This window comes from Strongylocentrotus purpuratus, unplaced genomic scaffold (assembly GCF_000002235.5).
Source record: "Strongylocentrotus purpuratus isolate Spur 01 unplaced genomic scaffold, Spur_5.0 spur5_contig_857, whole genome shotgun sequence".
Taxonomy (NCBI): Eukaryota; Metazoa; Echinodermata; class Echinoidea; order Camarodonta; family Strongylocentrotidae; genus Strongylocentrotus; species Strongylocentrotus purpuratus.
The window spans coordinates 467,145-494,149 of NW_022145565.1; the positions used below are offsets into that span (position 1 = coordinate 467,145).

Genomic DNA, 27,005 nt, shown 5'->3' on the forward strand with positions numbered 1-27,005 from the left:
TTGTCATCATTATATCAGCCAAACTTCCTGAACTGACCAGGGAGGGAGACCATGATCCAATTTTTGTTCTATATTTTATCTGTCTTCTTGTGATGGCTAAATCGTTCGTTTCTCTTCGCTCATGACTATGATCTTGACTACGAATTTGAAAAATATTAAGAAGAAAAATGTTTAAGGAGAATTATACAAGGTGATGATGGGACCCAGTGGAAAGACTGATGGTCTTAGAAAAGGGTATCCTGGCATCGAGACCAGGTTAGTGTACCTGTGCACCTAGCTAATGTTCTCTTCTCCAGTTACAGATCCTAGAACAGGGCGTAAACCGTTAATTTCATCATCCTAAGTCCATGGCCTTGTGCAGCTTCTTTACTCCAGACAACATTTGCATTCTCAGGAAGGGCAAAATAGATGGATTCAAGATTTTGTTTCTTCTCTCTCTCTCTCTCTCTCTCTCTCTGTCTTTCCTTCGATCTCTTTACAACTCCTGGAATAAAGAGCAATCATTCCGAACTGTAGACGAACTTATAATTCGCACCTTTCCCATGTTTTAAGAGATAACAATTTTGAACATCTTTTCCATATTACCCATGTATCCATACACAAATCTACAGTAGAGTGAGTAAGTACTCATTCATGTTTTCATCCCTGGACAGAGTTTGACTGAGTTTGTGAAAGATCAAAGACCTGGAAACAATCGAAAGCACGACATGAAAGTTGAATCTGCAGGGTTCATTTCCTTCGTTGAGTAACATGAATTAAAGACCTGCATTAAAGACATCCTCACGCCTAAAGCTGGAAGACGTCCTTGGTGAATGTGATAAGAGCTCCATTGTACAAGGCTTGTGATTGGCTGGAAGTTTTACCATGGAATAACAATCAATCAGTGTCGTGCTTCTTCAATTTGTCTTTGAAGATTCAATTGCCGAAGATAACGATAGTTACCTATAATTACAGATCCTGAAGAAGAAAAATTACATCAATTGTCAAAACAGAAAGCTAAAAAAAAAGAGCGAATGATGATACATTAACTCTTCATGGACCTAACACTGAAGACACCTGACCCCAACCTAACCTAAGATAACACCGAGTTGCAGCTGAAGTCATAACTTTTTTTGACAAAGTAAAGCCGGTATTAAATTTATGTCACGGGAATAAAAATGTCGTTTCACCCAATTATCTTCGTGATGAGTTAAAAGAATGTACTTATCAAATTAACACATATGGTTCATAAACGTTTCTTACGAGTTCTAAAGAGAGATGAATGGTGATGAGTGTAGTGTAAGACGATACAGGCTTTATGGCGGAATCCTGACCAGATTGTTCATGTGTGCTCAACTTTTGGCGACACATCTTGGGTAGTATTCGAATGATAATTCATGACGAACGAGCTCAATGAAAGACACATGCTTTCTGAGTATGCGTCACGCAACTGACGACAGGCAATTAAACATATCATGTTGTACTTCAAAGAAGCTTATCATTTTAGTCGTTGATCAAAGATAATAAATAAGTAAACAAAGAAGAAAAACAACCGCAAAAGTGACAAGCAGATGAGACAGGTTTTCGGGCTCGATCAGGGAGAGGGTGGAGCGTTGACGGAAATCAAATTACAAGGCTAGAATGATGTGTCTGAGATGAATAAAATGATGCTGATGATGATGTGGCTCAATACCCGTAGGACACGAGACATCTGCTAGCGTAGTACTGCGTCAGTGACTGGCGCTGTACTAGCGCTGTACTGGCGCTGTATTTGAAGCGCCATTGGGGGAATGACGTCGTTAAAAGTGAATACGAAATGAATATTACGTTGAATGGCTGGCGCATGCGTGCAATAACATTAGCGTACACGATTACGCATCCGTGTGTAGCGGCCATTACCGCAATGCATGCACGTTGCGTCAACATTCGTTCATGAAGCAAAGCAAACCAAAATCACAAGGGAATAACAATGAATTGTAACATTTGAAAATAATAATTGACATGAAATGGAAAAGGGGCGGTAGAAGGAGATGGTTGTCGGGTTATTGTTGCCATAGTTACGATAAAGAAAAAGGTGTAAAATACTATGATATTTGAAATGAGAAATACAACACGTTGGAACTTTGCCATAACAAAATGTTTGACCATTTCACTTTCCTATGCCATGTGTTATAAATCCTTCTGGCCTCATCTATAGTTGAGTGAGACACGAGACAAGACAGTCTCAAGATGACATAAAAGTACACTCTGCCTGGTTACCTCTCACCCAGTGCATTGACTGAGGAACCATGTACCAGCTGGTTCCTAATCCCTAAGATTAGTTTCTGAGCTCTTTTAACAGTACCGACCTCTTTATCCCATTATTATAAAAGAGAACAACATTCGATTATCATCGCCTTTCGTCGACCGTAATAGTTTCGTTCTGAGCGTCTCCCATCAAGTCTTGTTAGGCTTAGAGAAAATCAAATTGGTTTTATAAGTGATCCGGTGGAGATTAATACAAATGATGGTTTGAACATTAAGTAGGGTCAATGATTGGAAGTAAAGGGTTCAGAAAATGTTCTTGATTGATTGAAAGGGATCCACATGAATAAGGAGGTGCGATCAAGATGCATTGTTCTGTATGTAAAGGCAATACCTCACACATAATTTAACTGAACGATATTTTGGGTTATCGGCAAGTATTGGCGAGTATGTTGACAGTATGTTGACCCGTGGTGGAGTAATGTTTCATTATTATGTGACTGAAAAGTATTTCAGTTTTCATGTAAAACACTGAAACAAAAATGTTCAGTGTTGTATGTGCAACAGTAGTGGAGTCCATGGACGTCATGATGCTGCGTTTTATTTCCCAGGGTTTCGTCCATGTGTACTTAAATTATTAAAAAATATAAATAACCGTCTGGATAAAGTCAAGGGTGTTATACATTATGGCAGACTGCATGATTTTTTCTTCCGGCATACAACTTTAAGTATTTGCATTTCATTGTTAGAAAGTCATAATTTTTCATTTGGACCTATGATTTGAAAGTGTAAAAGTGGATGCACGAACTATAGGTCATTTATTTACATTATTGGTACTCCTATATAATGGTCATGGCTATAATATGAATAGTCAGTTCATTTAGTGTTGCATGTATTTGTCATTCTTACGTTATTGTAACCCTTTAAAATCTGCATTAGATTGTATTTGCATCAGATTGTAATTCATATGCTATTTCAAAAACAATTTTGGATATTTATCCCTTTTTTCCATTATAACCCCGACCCCATATCAGCATGCACATTGGATGAAAGAGCTATTCTCTAAAGAATAGTATTCACCGTTTCTATAGTAACCGATCATATAGCTAGAGTTTTATAATTGCTCTGAAAATGAGCCTTTATATATGATATCCGCTACTGCCATGTTGGCCTATATACAAAGCAGTCAGAATATTGCAAGTCATTACCTATAGAGATTCAGGTCAGGGTTACGTCTCTAACATTTAGATTACACGTTAACATGATGGGATTGTACAGAAGATATATACAAGATTATATCTTTTCATATTTTCAGCAGAGTTGTACCAACAAAAAAGAGTTTTTCTAAAGTGTAAATGGCCCTAAATATTCCAAATACTTAAAAAAAAATTTACTGTGAGGTAGGTATCTTTATCATACGACACCGGTGGTTAAGTGATACAAAATGGTCGATATTTATGCTCTGTCAGTATCAAATTGACACATTTGTGGAGCATTGAGAGAATTACCATTTGACTTTCACTTTAAAATGAGTAAATATTGTATATAATCCAAAAGAAACACGATATATTAATCTTCGATGAATATACGAAGCACTAATAACTGTATCCCGTTGGTTTAATTGGTTTCCTTTCCTTACTAACTGAAATTAGAACAGGTAAGTTTGTGTATTAAAGTTTCTATAGAATATAATAACACAATCAATCTGGACTATTGATAAATAAAAACCTCCTTAACAAATTAACCTCCATATCGCAATCACTGGCTAAAAGCCACGTGTGTATACCCACATATTGCTTTTCGTGTATTCATGACTAACTGACCTGTTTTTATAATCATCATCTCATTATGTTAATCCACTTTCAGCAGGCTACTTTCCGAGACTTTGATTCCGCTACAGATTGAATTCAAGCTTCCACAACGCTTTACAATTGACTCATAGAATATTCATGACTCCGTTCTCTATTCGCTTCATGAAATGGAAGGTTATTAGTGAAGATGTCATCCCTTTCAAGTTTAAACGTTCCCTAAAATATTATGAATGAGAAATGAAAACTGTATAATAACTGTTCATCTCATTTATTTTTTGCGATTGACTCTCATGCCCATGAAAGTAAGACGGAAAACTTTGCAAAAATGTTTGAAATTATTAATTTTCATTTAATCTGAATGAGATGCTTTTTATTCAATAGAATAATGATCATGATAATTATAGTGTCAAAGTTAAATCAATATAAATAGTGACAACATGTGTCAACAAGTTACTACAAAAATGATTAATTGTAAAGACTATGCAGTAATATTTTGTTTAAAAAAAGTCGATGTTTTGACTGTCATGTGCACAGCTACATCAATAAGACTATCACGAATAACCGGAGGAAATTGAGTCGAAACTGTCACGTATGTTTTGCACTACACGAAAATAAAAGAGGGACAAACGTGAAATTTATAAATTCTATTTAATTCCAATTCGTATAATCTACCCCATGGTATGTTTTGTGTATCGAAGCAAGAGAAGTCAAGTTTATTCCAATTCATCTCCTAATATCCGCCATATCTATGACTATTTCACCCTAATTCCCGATCAGCATGAATTTCCGCTTCGATCAAAGCTGTTTCTTGTGTTTTTTGTTGAACATCGATACTATCTCAGGGTTTCTTCCCCAGCTCCCTTGACAGCCAATATGACCTTTAATAACGCTATCTCCATTTCATTTCATATCAAGTGAATCAAGATTCGTAAACATGAAAAGAGATGTTAAGTTCCAATTTTCTTATCGACAGGCGCAGTGAGTTGACCGAGTATGTTATTTCTTTGACTAAATGCAAATACATCGGATTCCATTCCAAGTTTACATTTATTTATATATATATATACGGTGATTTTTCTCTTCTCAATGAGGCAAATAACATAGGTGAATTTTTACAGGTGATGTATAATCATGATTATTTCTCACACTTAATATGTACAGAAAGAATTAAATGGGGTTTTCTATACAGTAACAGTTGAAGAAGACAATAATACATGATAATCACAAATATAAGAACAAAATATATATCGTCTATTTTGTGAAGTACTTTTAATAGGTTTACGTATTGTTATTAAATTGCATGACATTTTTTTAAAGCTATACTGGCCACCCTGAATGTGATAGCTGATAACGATTTGAATAAAGTGCTGCCCGTACATTTTATACATAAACCGGACTTGTTGGATTAATATCAAGTAAAATGTTTTGAGTGTCTAATAAATCCATTTCCGATATGTCATTGGTCAAGTACACTCACGCCTGTTAAGGAGTGGACTTGGACAGGAAACGGACGTCATAACAGTTCACATTCCTGTCGGTATGATCCATGGTCAAATACTGAGTTTTGACATTGGTTCGTTGAAAGAAACAGGTGTATAAAGATATAAACATTCATTTAGCAAGGATATATGAGGACTCGCAAATTTCAACTCCTTGTTCTTCCTTTCTCTCAACCTGTCTACCTAATAATATTTCTTCTATGTTTTAATTCTGTATTTCCCCCTTTCTTTTCCATTGTGTTTCATTCCCTCTCTATGCATCTCTTCTTTTCTCCGTCTCCTTCTATCTGTTCCTTCTTTTCTCCGACTTCCCAGGTGTTTCTGTTTTCTTTCAGTTTTCCATCTCCAGTATTTACAACATTTTCTATCCAGCTTCCTTCCCTTTCTTTAATAGGCATATAATATCCTTGAACAAACAAACTCTAATATTTTGAGCCATCTCATGCTTTCTCATGGTTCTCGCTTATTCCTCCCTCTTATTCAGCAACTAACGTCATATCTTTCAATCATATTTACAGCTCTTATACTCGCGATATGTAGCGAGCTCAAGGTCTACAATGTAGGAACCAAATAATAGCCTGTCATTCAATTGAAGTGAAATGAACAGAAATGAAAAAAAAAAAAAATATCCATGGCAACAGTATGCGGGAGTCGCCCACGGTCATCCACAATACAAAAACATTCGAAGATGAATTTCATCTTGCACGCTTATTAACAATGTATGATATTATTTGCAGTATCAAGAAGGCTAAAGTGTAATTGTCTCTATACCAGTACCATTCCAAATGTTTCATACTACGAACATTGGTAATCATGAAAATAGCAGGGTGCCTTGAGACCGAAACGAATGGCTCGGTTTGACAGAACGCCTTCACCCAACAGGTGATCGAATGTGGTTTGTTTACAAGTTCAATCAATGTCGGCTGATTGAAGGCAATCAATAAATCGAGTTAGACCTGGGGATGTGAATCATCCTAAATGCAGAGGAGTTTACCTCTCAGTTGATCTAAGGTCTAGAGGCCTCGATAGAGACTCAACCGTTACATACTCTCATAATACTCCTTCTCGGGTAAAAGAAAACATTTCTTCTTCAGCTTTATCTTCATGGATATCCAGAACATTCGAATAATGTTATTATGTGCGAACACCTAATGTGAATTAATAATAATAATAATAATAAAACGGTGCTTATAAAGTACCAAGGAGCTCATAACTCCTTGATTGTACTAACATCACAATCTTTTTGCAACATCCTAATTATGCAAAGTTCTACTTATATCATTTGTTTGGATTAGATGACGTTTGAAATTAGTTCATGTTCAGTCAAAAGACGTGTCATAGAGATGTCGTAAAATAGTACAACAATAATTAGTGTGAATTTTTAAACAAGGTTAAGGACAAAATACATCATGTTGTTTATACTTAATGTCAACGAAGTGTCAGCACCAAAGACATATCAAGCATTCTTTACGCGTCTGAGTAATGAAATACGATTCTTTTAAATGTGAATGAAACTCAATGACATTTCATTATGTTACCTTCGTTGAAGACAATTGGTTGGCATATTTCATAACGTAAAAAACGTCTGCAAAACTAGAATGACATAAGGTTATAATAATACCTTCAAGATTTATTCGTGTACAGGTGGCTTGCATCTGTGTAGGAGCCGAAAGTCATTTTAAACAAAGTAAGACTTGGAATCTCTAAGTCCCCGTTTCTTCTTAAATGCAATTCTGTTTACCTCCTGCTGTAAAGGTATCTCCTGACAAATTGCACTAAACGTTACTATGGTTACGAGAAATAAAGCTCAATTTTGTTTCATTTTATGAGGCGCTCATGTTGCGCGTGAAATGCCTAAAATTATGTTGCTGTTTATATCACTATACATTCTATTTTGTATGTACGAAGACTTTTCATTTTCCCTTAAATTAAAAAAAAATTAGATTCAGGAATCTATTACATGTAGGTCTTTATCATAAGTTTTAAGATGTCATCAAAACATAAAAAGTTTAGTTTAACAAAAATCGAGTCGAGGTTGATAAAACTCGGTTGATTGCTCGACCGGAAAATGCTTTGGTGACAAATTGTGTTGGTCAAAACTCCCATGAGTCTTGTCAAAGGTTCACGCCCTGCCTTCGCCTTGATACATCAAGAAACCACTTATTTTGTATACCTCTAGAAATTCTTATGAACTTGAGAGTCAGCTAAAAAACAAGGTCTGGATGACCTTGCTCCTCCATTAAACCTCTCAGCATGTTCTCCCACCCAGTATAAAAACCATATTCACCACATGTTGACAAAGATGGAATTATTGTTGCATTATTGTGACGATTTATTTGTGATTGTTTCATTGGAGATACCATGGACAGCCCTCAATGAAACCTAGATTCCAGGGGGTGCATTGACTGTGTTTGCAAATCTAAATTAAGTTAACAGTATGACATTCCGAATTCCATCACGGAAGACTTTCACTGCTTTCCTTTTTCTATCAAACCATAATATTTTCTTAATTCAGGGTCATTATCACTGCCATTATGATTCCGCTTTTTGAAGATCAAAATGATAAGCAGGTTGTCATAAATAGTAACAGAAATGAACAGATACATAATTGTCAGATTACTTCGTATTCAAATGTCTGCCTTTTTCTTTGCCAAACTTCCGGCATTGAAGTGATCATATTAAAGAATTATTTGACATGTTCAGCCTTTAATATGATTTCAAATGCTTTGCATTTTATTGTTATGCTTTACCATCAAACTGATAATCATCAAACAACCAATCAAAAGGGACAAGTCCACTGTAGAATGTTGAAATACTAAGTTGGCTAATGAAAAAAGTGGGTGGGTGAGTAGGAACATGTGACAAATTACTACAATGACCTTTAACCTTTTTCGTCATGTTTATATTTCTTCTTCTTCGCACTTTTAGAAATGAACTGATTCAGTAGAGAAAAGGACAGCGTAAATTTCACTAGTGATCACTTTCATACCAGTGCTATTCCAAGATTTCTTCTCCATTCTTATCATACTCTGCAGTGCATGCTCTATTTAACATTTACACAATTAATTATTCTTACGTAACTCATTCATGAGTATACAAAACGACAACACTAAATATATTTTGATATATCTGCAGGCTTATATTACTACGGTATGACGTAATATGAGATTAAAACAAATTGAATGGAGATATTTCTAGCCCCATCTTGACCCCTCGTATACGTTTCTTCATCACCCTCACGAATCTGGCCACTCGAGTAACCATGTCCAGATCCACCGGAATATAGATGTGCTAAACCCCATTGATCCTCTGGTAAAACACTTACCAAAGGGATTAATACAATCCATCTGCGGTCAAGATGAAGTCATTGAGAAGATGATGGTCAGGATTCGAATCAAAACCTGGATTTCCGCATCAGTCTGGCATGATGATTTCATCATTTCCTCCTACATTTATCATTTCATCCTCATCAGGTCTACCCATCTTGGAAGTCTTCCAGATACTCTCAATCATACACTGCTTTATATATTCTCTCGAAATACACAGGGGCGGAAATCCACCTTTTTGATGGACGTTTGGAGCAGATTCTACTCTCAAATCTACTCTTCAAGGAGTCATTAAGCCATTATTTTGGAGTGGGTTTCACTATAATTTCTTGTGGGTTCAACTCCAAAGAAAGTGATCCTTAACTCCTAAAAATGTGGATTCCCACTCCTCTATATTAAGAATGTTATGGATACATCATAATCATCCCCGCATTCGCAATGAACATGATTAATTGGTATTATTAATCATGACTGTGTGGAACAGAATCGCTATCATAACGGTCTGTAAAATACACTTAGAGATTTCCCTTTCGTGTCAATGTACAATTAACATAGATGAAACATAAACTTTTCATTAAGAAAACCATTATTCTCTTCCAGATCATGTGAGAGAGCGGTGCGATCTAATATGGTTTTCAAACGGGGGGGGGGGGGGGGCGCGCATGAATTCTACCAGACCAGATTTAGTTCGGTGAAAGTGTTAATGAACTTCATGTACGTGTAGGTCTATGAGGTCTTTAAACTTTTGCACACATCATCCATATCGCCGTTGGCCTATAGCTATCTCCCCTGATCATCACTTCCTTGAGACCCTAGTAAATCAGCTGGTCTAGGGTATCGAGGGGAAGACGGGTGTGGTCTTCGCTCAACATTCAGATCTGGTTTAAAATTCCAAGATAAGAAAGCAAAGTGAGTTTACTTTGAAAGAAGCAAGAGCCATTAGCATTATCTCAGACCTATAACATAACCTCAGAACGACTTTGGTTCAGAATTCACCATGAAGCTTCATTTTTAAATAAAAATGCATCTCATTGCGTACAAATTGCAGGTCAAACAGGTAAGAAAATAATAAAAAAATAACCCCTTCCTTAGTTCATGCTTTTTCAAGATGGCGTTTGATGTGCAGATTGGAACAAAATTATCTTTGCATGCGTACCACATCTTTTTCAATGGTATTTTCTATTCTTTAATTCAATCATCATACCTAAAATTAATTTCATAATTCTTCCCTAACCCCAAATATTACCTGTAACTTTACCTAAACCTAACTGACCTGAATCATGTTCCAGGATGTATCAACAACAATCAGTCAAATTGAGGTAATTAAAAATTGAGGAAAAAAATTGCTCTCCTCTTTAAGGAGCTGGGTAAAGAAGCTGTCAAGCCTATGGAACTCAAGATGTCTCCGGTAATTGGCCGACATCGGTAGTTAAGACAGCTTTCGTAAGATCTGGTAAGTCAACTTGCACTTATAGACAACTCCGAAATTTAAATCAATTTATATACAGATTCTTACAGGATATAATCAAATTAAAGATTAAACAATTCTTTTTCTCTGAAAAATATCATATAGTTTCTTTCGTCACCTGGGAAACTCTTACAAAAACCAAACTAGTTTTTCACCCTCAATATTTGTAATATTTATATAATGATTATTTTGCTCATACACTGTCAAAAATTGACTTCTACGTGGGCAAAACTATGTTTAAAATTGTTTCTTTTTGTAAAAAAATTAAGATCCCGATTAAAAGTTTAGTGAAAGGACCTCATTGTAAATATAATTGATGATTGGTGCGCCATCTACTATCTCATATAAACCAATCACGTCCTGCCTTTAATCAGGGCAAATAAAACTTAATCATGATTGGATGTTACGAGACATGCGTGAAGTCATATGGCTTTGATATCAGTTGCATGTTTGTACGAGGGGTCAAAAATACATATCCTATGCCAATAGAGTTTAATATCACATGGTTGGGTTTCCTACAATAACTTCCTGAATCTATTTTAGGTCAGAAAAGTTCATATCGCTCTAGTTTGGGGAGGAAGGGTGTGGTGCCTGTACTGAAAACCAGTAACGAGCTGAATATGGAGATCAGACAGGATAGAGAGTGTCAAAAGGGGAGAGGTGTGTGAGAGAGAGAGAGAGAGAGAGGGAAACAAGAAGGGAAAGAAAGGGATAAGAAAGAAAGAGGGGATGGAAGAAGGAAAAATGCAGATATACAGAAGAGTATTTATGTTTAGATAGATAGATAGAGAGAGAGAGAGAGAGAGAGAGAGAGAGAGAGAGAGAAGAGACTTATTAATTCATCATTATGGTATTGGAAATGAAATTTACATTTTAGGACAAAGCTTTGTTCGCTTAATTCGACAAAGCCTACTGATGATAAATGATAGATGCACTTCTGAAAATCAGATTCCTGTAATGTCAAACTCTTGCGTGTTTATGTAATTTAAATCAAAAGAAATTTCATCTTTTTTATCATCATTATCTCATTTTTTACATTGCATACAAACAGTAAAGTAGGCTTTAAAATGTTATTCATATGCAAACTTGAGTGTTATCAAGCCTAAGTTCTAAAGTATGAGGGACCGACGAAATATCTTTCATTCTAATCCAAGCTTAACATCACGCCAGAATCAAGATGATTACCGTATGTGCTAACACGTGTTCAATGGGCCTCCTTTAAAAGTGAAATCCCGTATAAATATAGAACAGTATTTATCATTTCAAACAGCATCGGTCGTATTAAATAAGATCAGGCCCTGATCAATGATGCAAATCGATAATCCTAACAAGTTTATTCATTTCAAAATTTAGCTAGCGAGCCAAGAACTTCCCTGTCGATCCCATGCAATGCTATCACAGCTATAGAGCTAATCCGTGTTTACATCAGGAGCACACTCTCTAATTGATTTGAGATGATGGAAACAAGTTTTAGACGGAGAAATATTCTGTACAGTGTTGATCTTTATGAGACCTTATCATTGTGTGAAATGTTTTTTTTTAAACTGAATGACCTACCCTGCTTTTTATAGAAGACATGAATAAATGAAATAAATAAATTGTTTGCTTTGAAGGTTTTAATTTGTCCTTAGACTTTAAATAATGCCCAGTTTGAATTTTAAAGCGTTTTTCATGTTATTATTATATAATAATTTACCCGACAAGAACCTTGGATATTAGCATGCCCGGTATAGGGGGAACGGGGGGGGGGGGCGGCTTACTCAATCTTTGGTATTTTTTCTTAAAGAAATCCCCGCCCACTTTTTCGAGGGTAGGAAACATATAACCAACAGATTTATGATTTCTTGTAGACATATTTTACTAGATCATTCTTGGTTATCGTAGTAACCACTCCAGATAGAAACGACCCTATAAAGTCATGGACCAAAATACCTTTTACCCGCACCTCCACTTATACACTCTTTGTATACCATCAATATTATCGTAACTCATTCGAAGTAGGCCTACCATTAAAAACAGGTTTAGATATCTATTTAAGATAGATTGCGTTTTATTACGTTTTATGTCTGTGATTTCAGGTTGACTGCTCAAATCAGAAGGGATTAATAAAGATTAGCTGATTTGAAGAGCATCATTTGTCACTGTTTTTTGAAGTAACAGATGGAGAGATATAGCTCAACCATATACAACGAATACAGATTTTAACGGACAATGTGTATTCTTACAGTAGGAATGAGTATCAGCAATACAATTCTATTCATACTATTCCTCATTATGATAATACATCTGATCATAATGATGATTATCACTATTCAACTGATCATTCTTCTTCTTTAGTTGAATTCTTCCAGCCTCTGAGAAATTTGGGGCCCATGAGGATTCACAGGTATAGGCTAATATGTGATGTGTTCAAATTATTATAATATAAAGAAAGGATAGTGACACGGAACTAATGCCTACATGTATGTGTTTATAACAGTATTGAGTATCATGTTGAATGTGTTTGTGATTGGAAGAAGAAATATATCGACAAACAGGTGTTTAAAATATGTACTTGGGTGAGGTTTCTTTCTCTAGATTTCATGAAGGAATATTACTCCTGTAATTCGAATGTTATCTGTTCTCATTTAATTAATCATCAACAACTATGACTGCGTTTTACACAGTGATAACGTATCTCTCTAGACATGAGTATATACCATAGAGTATGAATTGAAGACTGCTTCCAAATAAACCACAAGTGTCTAGTTTCACTATGTTTAACACGTCATTCCTATGTCTATAGCTAGCTGTAAGATGTTTTAACAATAACGATTCTATTTGAGCTTTGTGTCTATAGTATTTGCACAATTAATCAGCGCTATTGTTGATATACAGTACTCAGGAATGCAAACATTCTTTCCACCTGCGTCCTTCCTTCTTTCAGGTTAGCACGTGTTCTTTGAATCTACATTCACACGATCTTAAATGAAAATATAACAATAATTGTACATACTCCCAATAAATAAGAGATGTATTGCTACATGAGAGGGAAATCTTACAACTGTTGAATCATTCATTTGTTTTGTTAAACAAAATGTTCGTATTTCATTTGTATTTTTGCCTAATCAAGTTATATTTGATTGCGTAATGTTACATGATTGTTATCGGCGGTGTTTGTATTTTGTGTATATTGTACACATAGTCCTGTTTGTAAACATGTATGTCATGAATCGTCCTGTTAACATTGATGCGCAAATTTCTATTTTTTCTGTGAATCCTTCTGTGAATCGACACAGAAATATACCTTTAATCGGATGTAGACTTAGCATGTGAAGAGCTTTTTCTATTGACACAGGTAACACAGCCATGGATCACAATTACTAGGTTTTACTTCTTGGTAAAGAGATTGCAAGTGGGTTGATCAGGTGTGACGTATCTCAATGGATTAAACCGATCCTTTGTTAGTCTTCATAATGGCATGTGGGTAAGATTGGAATGCTGGCTAGCAGAACAGGTGAAATTGCACGTGTTGGTATATGATATCTTAACCATTCAGTCAAACCTGTCTATAGTGGAAACCTCTCTATAAAGACCACTTGTCTGAAGAGTCGCCAGTCATGTTTTTAAGATAAAGGGAAACTTGTACTGGAAGGGCAACTTGTACAGGACATGTATTGTATTGTATTGTATTTATTAAATTTCATTGATGTACATCAATATTCTGTTTATAAACATATAAATCAATTTACAATGCATTGTAACAAATAAATATTCTGTTTGGAAACATATATCATATAAATCAATTTACAATGTAATGTAACACATCATATTCATGAAATGTAAGATAACTTAGGCATGCGACCGTTAGTGCCAACACAAAGACAAAACAATACCACCATACAATCAAGTAGAACGTTGTCATTTGGTTGGGTATCTTTCATCTCGGTAATGTCCAGACTATTAAAAGCTGTCAATCCTAACCGCTCCAGGGCCCAGACTAAACGGATATTAGAGAAAGTATATTTTACGGAAGTTGAGTCTGTTTGTCCAAAATTAGCGATACATCCACTCCCCTTCATCTCCTACACAGTCGACCCGTCCCTACCTACTCACCACCCCCGCTCACACCCCCTTTCCTAAGCCCCCCCCCCATCACTTACAGTTTCATAGAATAGAGACAGTTACGCTATTTATTAAGTTCAGTTATATTAACGAGAATTCTGCATAATTTGAAGAAACATTTAATTCCAGTTTTTAAGGGAGAAAATAAACCTCCTGGCAACTTGGAGTGATAGATTGAAATGAACAAGTTTACAAATGTCGTTTTATATTATAAAGCGAATAATTCTTTATAATTCGTTATTAAAAAGTGGTTTAAAGAGTAGTTGTTACATTTTTTATGTTGAACCGCTGCAAGAAATCGAAATCTTATTCCATCTCTATGAATAAATGTACTGACTCGTGTTATCTACTTGAAAGTCGGCCTGATTGGCAGAGTTAATAACTACCAATTTCCTGAATCATGTTCCGTGTTGTTTATTGACGTTCAGATGATAATAATGGGTTAACCAGGGCATGTCCCTGGTTTAAACGTGGAGTTACTAGTGTGATAACTCCTTGGGCTAACTTAGATGATGTCACAACAGTGGAGGATATGTCCTTGGTTACATCTCAGAAGTTCGAATGAATCATCACATCTCTTGGCATCCAATGAACGCCTTTTCTACAATCCTAGTGTGAAGTATTAATTCGTGTATGTCTTCTATTATCCATTCAATGTCTCTTCCTATATCTTGCTCATTTCAATTCTGGCAACCGTGAAGATATCAAAACAGCTACGAGAAAACTGGAAATTGACCCACATTTCAAATGAAATCAAAAGGCGGATAGGCACCCCAAGCCATCGTAGAAACCTCCTCGCACTTCCGGTGAAGTACTTGCCAAAAAAACTTCAGTGGCATTATAACTGACACTTCCTCCCCTTCCCTGAGATACCTATTATCTTGAGGTCATACTAAAACAAGATTGATGACTTTAAGGAATCATCAATGACGGGTATACACTCAAAGATGAACAAGAAGCCTCTGTTTGAACTTTAATTTGAAGTGAACAACGGTAGAGAATTTTACTCAAAAAATGACTTCCAACCTGTCAGAGATGCAACCTGTCCTGTCTCAAGGTAGAATCGAGTCTGCATTAAATAGATTTGTGAGAATTCAGACATACTACTATACGTTTAACAGAACCTTCGTAACAATCTTAGAGATTGTCTTCGCCTTTGGTTGACAATTCTATTATGAGTAAGATGAAGGGTATGGGAGAGGGGCAGTAGTGTACACCATACAACAAGCAGAAGATAGAAATGTGGAAATCGAAGCCAAAGTTAAAGTTGAAAGAGGTTTTATGACCGATGTATATGTTTAACAATAATAATGAGGTGAACAGACTAGTCACGGTTGGTTAATATATTTCAGGTCGATGACACTTCACAATGCAGTATTGTATACAAAATATTACTTGAACTCTATCAATTTCGAAGTTCCCATGCATGTTCCTCTATCCCCATGTCTCGTTTGGTCATCTCTAGCTGTCTCTCTTCGATCTTTCATTTAGTGTAGAGGCTGATACATGTACAAGGTTTTTACATTTTAGAAAGAAGGGTTGGGGCTATTTTTGGGGTTAAATCGTGGGAGTCTACGATTCCTAGGAAATGAATACCCACGGAGCGACCAACGATTACCAAAGCAGGCCGGAGAAATCTATTTCCCCCTACACCTCATTTTCTTTCTGTATACAAAATAGCTCAAGAAGAAGAAGAAGGAGCTCCTGACTCGTACGCGAGAGGGACGTGGAAGGGTGTACATATTTTTTTTATCAGTTCAAACCATTCCAACTGTCTCTGGAAGGCTTGTCAGTTTATAGATCATGTAGACTGATGAACGACATAGGAATAATCTTTAATGTTTTGTCTTTATTACATATTTGATATATCTTTAAATAAAATTCGAGCATCGAAATAATGACGAAATATAATAGATGTGCTTTAAAAAAGAGGATAAAAATCAAAAAGTGGAACGAAATCTGTAACTCAGTCGTTAAAGAAATCATAAAAACGAGTTGTTGTTTTTTTTCGTAATTCTTTTTGACAAACAGTGACTTTGGAAAGATGGTAAAATCATATTTATTTTCTGTCTATTGATCGTTGTTGCCTAACCCACCTGAATGCAATACATCACAATACAAAATGGCATAAGATTTAAAAACCAAAGCAATAAGCCCTCGTCTGTCTCTGTGTTTATGGATTATCTGCAATCCGGTTTGGACGTTCGGAAATTCGATTAGAACGAGTAGTCGAATTTACTCAAGGATAACTGAAAATGAGAACTAGAAACACACTTCAAGAAAGCATACAACTACACGTTACATGTACATGCAGAGTTTCCACTTTAATGCTAATGGCATGAAATACCCCTTTTCATTGAAATCCAGATAATCGGATAAACTCCTCTGCGAAGGAATTTCAGATGAAGAAACACTGTGAACTCATGATTGTAGTCTTAGGCAAATTTGTGCTAAAAACTGTCTCAAATATAAAAGATGCAAATATCACATATCAAATGATAAAACCAATACTGACATTATGTATTGCCATCACAAGAAGAAAGACACGAATTTGAAATGTACTGAAGAAACATGCAGTAGAAGTTAGATTGCAAGTGAGAGGGCTTGTATCGTCTTACCGTGGACCTATGGTTTCACAAGGAGCCCGACAAGGCAGGTGAATTCAGGTGAAAACTTGGTGTGAAATGGTTATTGTATAACTCTTCAGAAACTTTTGGCCGACCCCCCCCCCCTTTCATTATTGTTCTGATGCTGTGTACTAGCCTTGACTCTTCAAGCCTGTGACATGAGTTCTATTGGCTACTTTAGGTATCGAGTGCCCTTTTGACTAGAAAGGAAATATAGATTATGCTATCTGTAATGCAACTATACTAGCAAGTATAAGAACAATGGTCTTTGTGGAAAGGAGAAAGGTAGAGAGAGAGAGAGAGTTATCGATTAATAATGAAAGGGATGATTGACCTACGTTTCATCTCTTTTCAATTCTTTTATGTCTACATGATATTGACACGCATCGTCACTGCAGTAGCCTTGAAGCTTCAGGTAAGCAAAGGTTTAGTTGAGTCACATGTATGTATTATAACATGACTACCAATGAATAAACACACTACGACACAAGTTGTGCACCATCTTCACTACCAATACTTATGCACTCTATATTATTTAAACCTGAGTTTTTGTTTTGGTTGATTTCTTATCAATAATGATATAATATGACATAATGATTTAGCCCCTCGTTATATCTAAAGACAACAAAAGCAAACCAGAACCCCCCCAATAAACCCCACAAAAACAGCAACATAAATAGTACATGTGTCCAAAAATTGAATTCTTACATTTGGATCTCAGTGACATGAATGGTAATGACCTTACCTTATCAGAGACATGATGACTGACCTACTTTTCACCTTTGAAAGAATGTGGCGAGACAATAAACAAACAGGAAATCATAAACAAATAAAACAAACACAAATATAGGCCCGAAATTAGTGAGATATAGAACTCACCTTGACTTTCTGTGTCCCGTCGGCACGCACTCCTCCATTCGACCATATCACAAGTAGATTGATTAAATTCCACAAAACAAATCTCATGTTGAAACTGGTCAATATTCACACTTGTCCAGGAATAACACTTTCCTTCCAATCTTCAAATGATGCGATCCTTCCCTCACCTGCACCACACGATGAAAGTTGTATTCGCAGTATTATCAAAAAGACCGGTTCCTTCCTAGAGAAAAATCGATCGTAAAGAAATCGTAACCTAAATTCTCTCTCAGCGGGGTTGTGAAGTAACAATAAGTCGAGTTCAAGTCTCCCGCTGCATTGACAACCTGTCAGAAACACTCGTTTCAAGTGTCTCACTGTTGCCCTTTTCATTCGTACAAATATCGTCTGCTACGAGTAATATTTGCCCTGCTAAACTTCGCGCGTAATACGGCACGACACGACACGTTCGTTTTGTTCGTGCGTCTGTGGTTACGCTCCTCTCCTAATCATAAAAAGATTGTATTCAATGGTGTGCTCAGAGCGGTTTTTGTGGTTTTATCATATATTGAGGGTAACAAAAGTTCGGCATACATGCAAGGGTGGTTTGGCGACGGTATTCTAATAGAAGTTTTTGAAAATTCTATTAAAAGTCTCAGAAACTCAATTTTCTGCGTTTCTCTTGAGTCTTATAAGCTATTGTCATTCACAGAAAAGCAACTTAATAAAATCGTGGTGTTTTCATTTTTTTTAACCAGATAGATAGCCACCAAAATAAGCTGTTCAGCTGTCAAGCCAAGCGGTTGTCTGACACAGATACCCGACGGACATAAGTCTACCCAAACAACGGAAGAATCTAATGATTTGGGTTATTTTCTACACCACCGTCTGCCTGTGAGCAAGATTCACCCACATAATTTATTAATATGATTAAAAGTAAAAAGAGCATTACCACTAATAGGGTTTGTCTTGTTCGCTAGGCATGCAAACATGGAGGGCATTAAATCAGAACGCTAATGGAAAAATAATTAAAAAAAGAAATCTTTGTCATTAAAGGTACTATGTCCCATTTGCAGGCCAAAAAAATGAAAAAGTTAAATTACAACTGCATTTGAAAGATAATACTAATTTAGAACTTCCCTAAAAAAGGTGGGGCTTGAAAATGTCTTCAAGTGGGAAAATAACGACTATTAGTTGTCAAATCGACTTTAGGGCTATAGAGCCCAAAAGTTATAGTCTTGATTTTCAGACAATTGTACCGAATGGTCATACGTTTTATGCTGCGCAAAGATTCAATCAGTTTAATCTTGACCATCACAAGAAGTGGGTTATTGATGTAGACAAATGCTCATGTACCCTTTACAACTCTTTTCATGTATGTTATTACCAAAGAAGACAAAAGCCAGTCAGTTTACTCAATAGTGTCTGACATTGAAGTCTAGCAAGTAAACGGGTTTCCTTGCATAATTTGAATATGAGGACACTGCTAACCTTTAAATCCACAGATAGGACATACATGACATATTCATAATTCCTGCAAAGTTCTACAGAATTTGAGGTTGGCTGCAAAAGGGACATAGTACCTTTAATGGGTTGATGCTAATAAACGCTTGAAGTGTTTTTTTACTCGAGAGTATTGTCGGAGTTTACACTGCCATTTACTATAAGTATGAGAGAATCACGAAGACAAATGAAATTCAAAATTTGACAAGTGTTTTTCGTTTTCATCCATCTTCGAAGATCCTACTGATTCTAACCTACATCACTCTCTCCATCAATAGCCCTTTTAATTTAGACTTGACTATGTAATTAAGACAGGAGCGATTGTCTTCTGCATGGGATTAAGTACCAAATATTATTATACAACAATAAACAATGTCATAACCTAAATATTGTTTGCAACTATTTTGATGGGAAATGTTTTTTCGTACATTTTCGGGCACTTTCCCATATAGGCCTCTCTTTGCAGGATAAATGTTAGGCAGTGGGCTATTGTTTGAGCACGGGCCAGAGCCACCAGACCGACCGCTCACGTGTCATTCGGTCTCGTGAATCCTAAGTAAAGTCGTCAAAACGCACTCTATTTTATTTTCTCCTCATTATTTATCTAGCGTATATATAAATACCAATATTTTCTTACATCCCGTCATCTTTCATAGTCGTTGTTAAACACATATACATTTGAATGCATGTTTAAATGGCACCATCAACACTACCTTTAATCACATCACCTCTCGTTGAGAGCAACAGATAATATTTTTCTTTCGCTGCAACATGTTTATCCCTGTTTAACGCCTATCATTAGCCATCGAAAACATGAAGAGGAAATTCCGATTTCCAGATTTCACCGCAAAGGACTGTATAATTATGAACAGATTAATGAGAAATGACGAGCAATGCGCGCCGAGACTGTGGGGTGACCAGCTACATAATATCCTTTGGTAATTTCATAAAGAGATCGCTTGGTAATCACTGATATATAACACAATATTATGTTTGATTAACTAAGTTAACTAATTCAATTAAGTTATAAGACAACAAAGAGGAATCGGAGAGTGAAGTAGATGGAAGGGACTATTATAATTATGTGTCATCTTAGTTCAAAAGAAATAGTCAAACATGACATGAACAAAGAAGTGAACATAATTATGTCTCATTGGCAGGGTTCACACAAACAAAATAGTGGAAAATGGAGAATGATAACAAAAAAGGCGCTAAAGAAATATCACCTGATTTAATACTACAAGGCTAAAAATAATGTTATAATTGAGTTTAACAAAGAAAAGGAAATAGGAAAATAACGAGGAAAAGTAAACATTGAAAGAGCAAAATTAAGATGATCATTGTAAACTAAACTGAAATACAAGCAATCGAAATCTGAAGCGGATACAACATAATATATAGAAGTAAATACATAAATATAAGTAACGTTAGTTACACGAAATAGAAAGAGGGGTTTTATATTGCGAAATTTTTTGATGATGGTAATACGTAGAACTAAATTGATATAATCTCTAGAACAAAGCATAATGAACATTGTACGTTAATCGTGTCATTTCAAGTTTTCAAGTTATGGCTTTCCTTCCCGCTTTCCTTAGCAGGAATGCTTAATTTATGGTCTTCCCAATTTTCCCTGTAAACACGAAATGTTATGATTTTCACCTTTAGAAGTTCTTTTATATTTGGCAATGTTCCATCACCCTATTTGAAAGCTGGAATCTCAACCTAAAAGACATGACGGGATTCTCATTACGTTTTAATAGGGCCGAGGAGCGATCACTTTTTCAAAATGTCAGATTAATACTTTTAACGTGCTGGATTCAACCTTTATATTTTCATGGAACATTTTGTTAATTCCAGGGATAGGGGTGAGATTGCAAATAACATAATAGCCTTACAGTTTTTAAGCGTCAAGTAACGCCTGGCTGGAATGCTCCCCAGGGAGTGGAGATTGTGCACACAGCTTGTGCGAGCAAGCACTGAATCCCATGACCGGGGTAATAGTATATCTGTAAAGCGCTTGGAGACATTGTATTAAGCGCTATATAAGCAGAACATTAATATTATCATTACATGAAATAATTTGTTGGCACATGATATAGTTATGATCGCATATAATATATAGGGATGGGAAGGGGGGTGCATTGTGATATCGTTGGATTACATGCATTCGACATTGAATAATTATATACCTACCTCACGAGGAGATTTCATCTTACAAAATACATTAGAAAAGGAGTCCCTTTTTAACCATTTCGTTTGAACTTCATGTTATTTGAATGCCATACCTCCAACACATGTGACCTGCATATTTTTTCTAGAAAAATCTTTTCCCTTTCTTATCAATCCCCGGCAGCAAAGAACCCAATAATATGCGTCTCGTTTCGTCTGTCGCATTCCCGGCTAAAAACTTTATTTCTAGAAGAAAAATGTAAGAAAACTTCAGTTCCAGAAAGGTAAAGTTTGTTCTGCATTACTACTCGCCTCAAAGCATGTGCATTGGACTGGTTTAGAGACCATTGTTCAAGTATTAGTCTACGTTTACTTTGCTCCCTGCATGGTCTGGGACATAAAAGCGTTGCATTTCTTAGCGACAAAGTACGACTCTCGAGAAAAAAGGAAATTGGTACATTAGACATTCTCCGGAGAGCACGAAGAATAGAAACCGAATTGCTGTACTTAGGATTAGATACCGTACAGTTTTATTGGTATGTATGAGCTGCTATCCACTCTGTACTTGCCTGTGGTATTCAGTGCTTTACATAATGTACTAATATGAATGAATATCAATACGGAGATGAGATGATCTCTTCAACGTATGCAATAATCTCATCACCGACTCATGAAAAATAATTAGGAAGTACTCGTGATGTGGATAATCTACATAAACGAACTTTCAAATAAAACAGAGGTGTCGCTAGACCATTTTTGATTGGCGTCCGACTAGGTTATGTATAGGTCATTACTTTATTTTAAAATGTGTTGGCTCTAGAGACTGTACAAAAATCTGACAATCAATTCAAATAATTACTAATTAGGCTTTTACATTTCTAAAATTCGAATATAGGATGGATCTGTGCGTGTGTGTCCGCGTGTCTGTAGGGGGGGGGGGGAGGGGGAGTCCCACAAAAATCCCTATTTAGACCCCACTGGTGTAGATGTCGGGTTATAAAATGACCTCCAAAATGTTAGGTGTCCCGCCATAAAGAATGTTGGAAAACAGAATCGTCCACCCTTAACATAATCATCTTAATGAGCTCATGGAATCTAATCCATAATCTTGCATCGCTCTAATTACTTTTTCAGAATAAAAAAAAATCATAGTATAGAGTAGATAGAAGATTCAGTATTGTGTTTGAAAGCTATGCCTATAGCTCGCTAAACGTAGTGTTTATATATCTGTTTATGCAGAAAGAGAACCAACAAACGAACAAGATAAAAACAAAACAAACAAACAAACAGATGCTAAAAATCACTAGCTCATTTATGATACGCTGAGGTGACATCAGTCATTGTTTCGTCTTTTTTGTCCACTTTTCCACTTTATATCTTGATGGTCAAAAAATAAAACTGACGCTTACAGATACTGATTTGGGGTATTAAGTCATTGTAAAATCCATTATCCGCTGATTTTGGGTCTATCCTTTAATTATCTATCATCATTTCAACGCAAGAATCAGGAAGGTGGATAAAGGTTGACATGAATTAGGTAAGCTTATTGTCCGCTAGTATGGCTTCATTTCAACCATCTACAATTGCTTGAATTTCCCAGGTCTGAAACTTCGTATAAGTCTAAAGCTTTTACGGGTAATTACACCTTTAAGAGCCTGGAAGTTATTCGCTGCTATTGAGACATACTTGAGTCCATCTTAAGAACAGGCAACTTCGGATACAAATCGAGAAAATATGTGGAATCGTCAAAATGTACAATTTGGTTGTTCACTGGAGCACAGGGAATAGCAAATTAGTGAAATGGAATGTTTGTTAACAGCACCTTCAACGCAGTCCCCCAAAACAACAAAAACAAAAAACAAATGCGCCTCGCGTTTCTACATCAATGGATAGGTACGGGTTTAGATGATGAGTGTGAATGTGGGCCCGCGTTTCTACATCATTCTATGGGATAGGTACGGGTTTAGATGATGAGTGTGAATGTGGGCCCGCGTTTCTATATCATTCTATGGGATAGGTACGGGTTTAGATGATGAGTGTGAATGTTGGCTCGCGTTTCTACATCATTCTATGGGATAGGTACAGGTTTAGATGATGAGTGTGAATGTGGGCCCGCTAGTCTACATCAATGGGATAGGTACGGGTTTAGACGACGAGTGTGAATGTGGGCCCGCTAGTCTACATCAATGGGATAGGTACGGGTTTAGACGACGAGTGTGAATGTGGGCCCGCTAGTCTACATCAATGGGATAGGTACGGGTTTAGACGACGAGTGTGAATGTGGGCCCGCTAGTCTACATCAATGGGATAGGTACGGGTTTAGACGACGAGTGTGAATGTGGGCCCGCTAGTCTACATCAATGGGACAGGTACGGGTTTAGACGGCGAGTGTGAACGTGGGCCCGCTAGTCTACATCAATGGGATAAGATATGGGTTTAGTATAGATGATGAATGTGAACAGGGCTTGTCACCGCTTCATTGGGAAACCAAAGACACGGGAAGGAAGTCTCACTAACATGGATGAACGCATGTTTTTCAGGGGATCAAGATGTTTTGGGGTTTGGGATAATTTCTTCTCTTTCCTCCGTGTATTACAAGTTCACTAAGTCCGAAGGCGAAATGAAATTCGAAACCAATTAAGCATTTGAGGAATCACTTAGAAGTCTACAGAGGAAAACAGTTCCCTCGTTAGTTTCGGGAATCATATAAAGTTTCCAATCAAATCTATATTATGATACAATGTATATATATATATATATATATATATATATATATATATATATATATATATATATTGGATAAGGCAGACTAATGGAGCATGGTTGCAACTCCGAGTTTCACGCCTCGCGAGCGATCATCAGGCAACTGATAGCATGATTACTCTACAATCTACAATACGTTCAAAATAAGGAATACAATACAATACAAAACAATAAGATTTACTCATGGGTGAAGGGGCTATTGTGATTGTTCAGGTACTGCGATGGAATTTTAAACATGGGAGGGGGTATCGCAAAATAGTCTCCACCAAGGTGCTAGTACATAAATATATATATATTTAATTAAGTATAGTCTCTTTTGAAGTTGCAGAGGTAGAATTTGTTTTCGTGGCGGCATTTGGAGATGAGTTCTGGTCTTTTGTTCAGGAGTGTCTGTTTCTCGGCGTTGATGATGGCAAGCTTCTCAGTTAGGCACAGGTTGCATTTCTTCGTTTCGCTGGAGTACGCCTGGGCCTTGCTGGAGATCGACCACTCGATGGTGAATGGGGTACTTTGGTGTTTGAGTTGCCAGATGTGTTTAGAGAGTTCTGTGCTGTTTTTGTGCTTCTCATGTCGGAAGGACTGTAGATGGTTGCCGTACCTCAGCTTGAACGGGGGCTCGGTGAGTCCAATATATTGCTTAGGGCTTTCTGGGCCGGAGACTTTTGCACTGTAGATGATACTGCCGGCCTGGCAGTTTCCTTGTAGGGGGCACACATTCTTTTTCCGGCAATTGCAGGTTTTCGGCTTGGTGTGGTCGTCCGTGGATGAAACCTGCTTGTTGTGCGCCTTGATGATGCTGGCGACATTCGGCATGCAGCTGTAGCTGACTTTGAGCGTGTTCCTGTTGAATATCTTGTTGAATTTTGATTTCTTTGGGAAGTGCTTATCAACAAGCCTCAGGAACGATCTGCCGATGTTGGTTGCGACGTTTTTGCTGAATGGAGGGTTGAACCAGATGATGTTTCGTTTCCGGTTTTGCTTTCTCCTTGTCGGGCGCTCCTTCGTGTAGGTGAGGGTTTCAGCAAATTCACTGGCTTTTAGGGCATCGTTGTAGGCAGGGGAAGCTTCGTTGAAAGTCTCTTCATCGCATGAGATGTCTGCTATTCGGCGGCTTATTGATGCTGGGAGATTCTTGATGATGGATGGTGGGTGGTTGGATAGCTTGTGGATGTACATTGGGCAGTCATTCGGCTTCCTGTAAGGGTAGTACTTGCCATTACTCAGGTTGAAGGTGATGTCGAGGAAGTTGGTGATTTTTAGGTTGCAAACGATTGTGATGTTTAGGCCAAGTTTTTGGAATGTTCTCGTTATGCTTTTCCTAATTCGATCGGCTCTGCTTCCGGAGATGCTCTTGAAGACTGCTAGCCCATCGTCTCTGTAAAGCCCGATTCCATCTTTGCCATAGTCCTTCGATAGGATACTTAGGATGTATAAGCCGACCAACTCACATATCTCAGCTCCGTCAAAACTGCCCATAGTGACGTCGAAGAGGCCGTTGCTATCCTTCTTCCTCCATGGTTTGCCTTTGTCGAACAGCAGAGATTTCCTCGAGTGCATAATGACCTCGATATCTCGTCTGGTGACGTGTGTGTATTCCTTGGCAAAGTCCAATGATTTCTTGAGCAAGCTTTCCGATATGGACGGGTAGAAGTCAACTATGTCGAAGCTTATGAAGGTGTGCTTGTCCTTTTCTTTGATGCTTTTAAACCAGTCTACCACAGCCATTGAGCTCCTCCACTGGTTTACTCCTGTCGCTGATCTTACTGCGTTGTTAATCTTCTCTAGGGTGATTTTGCCTATAATGCCTGTTTCACTCTTAGCCGGGTTGATAAGTCGGCAGGGCAGGTTGTTCTCGAAGTTGTCCTTGTGGTCTTTTAATGTTATGAATGCTTGCTTCTTTGCCATAGTCTCCATTCGGTTGTCGATTTTGAGTTCTGACGCTATTGCTTGCGCCTCGGCGTTGATGTCATCAACGGTTGCCATGGTGGCGGTTCGGTAGCTCTTGGTGATGTTCTCCCGTAGTAGCTTGTCATGGAGAGCGCGGTCGACCTCGTAGAGGTTTCTTGTTTTGTATAATGGTTTATTTATTCAAAAATCACATTGCAGCCCAAAGGCTGAATTGCACGATTTTTTTACAAATCTTTGACATAAAAACAGATTATAATGAACATTGTAAAAAGCATTACACAAAATAATAACTGCATACAAAAGTAGTAGCGCAATAATATTCTTTTACATTTTAAACCGAAATAGCTAGGATTATCAGATGGTATAAAGGCACATAGATTAATAGATAATCAGATTGAGGGAGGGAGAGAGAGAATCAAGAAGGGAGAGAAAAAAGGTGGGAGTCAGAGAGGAAGAACTAGTGTTGGAAGAAAAAATACCATAAGGGAAAAACTAAGAATCAGGAGTGACGAAAGTCAGAAAAAAGGCTTTAGGTATGTGTTTTTGCCAGTAATATCATACTGCAAATTATATACAATACGTGTGAGTGTATATGTGTTTGTTGACAACTTTAAGGCTGAATCTATACTGAATCCAACACAACTATAGTTAACACGTGCAAGATGGTACCTGACCACTAACATCGATCGTTACCTCGATTACATCTTGAATATCTCTTAACCCATCACTGAATACAATCGCTTTAC

The 27,005-nt window shown here is 37.0% G+C and overlaps 1 protein-coding gene across 1 annotated transcript in view; it reads right to left on the reverse strand.

The window, feature by feature from the left end:
• The window catches only part of LOC100891561 (A disintegrin and metalloproteinase with thrombospondin motifs 10), a 53,177-nt gene extending 35,008 nt beyond the window's left edge, over positions 1–18,169 (reverse strand). Inside the window, exon 1 of the mRNA XM_030996820.1 lies at positions 17,938–18,169. Within this exon, the coding sequence (XP_030852680.1) occupies positions 17,938–18,024 (87 nt within the window). The 5' untranslated portion in view covers positions 18,025–18,169. The remainder of the gene's footprint in view (positions 1–17,937) is intronic.
• Between the last annotated feature and the right edge of the window lie 8,836 nt (positions 18,170–27,005).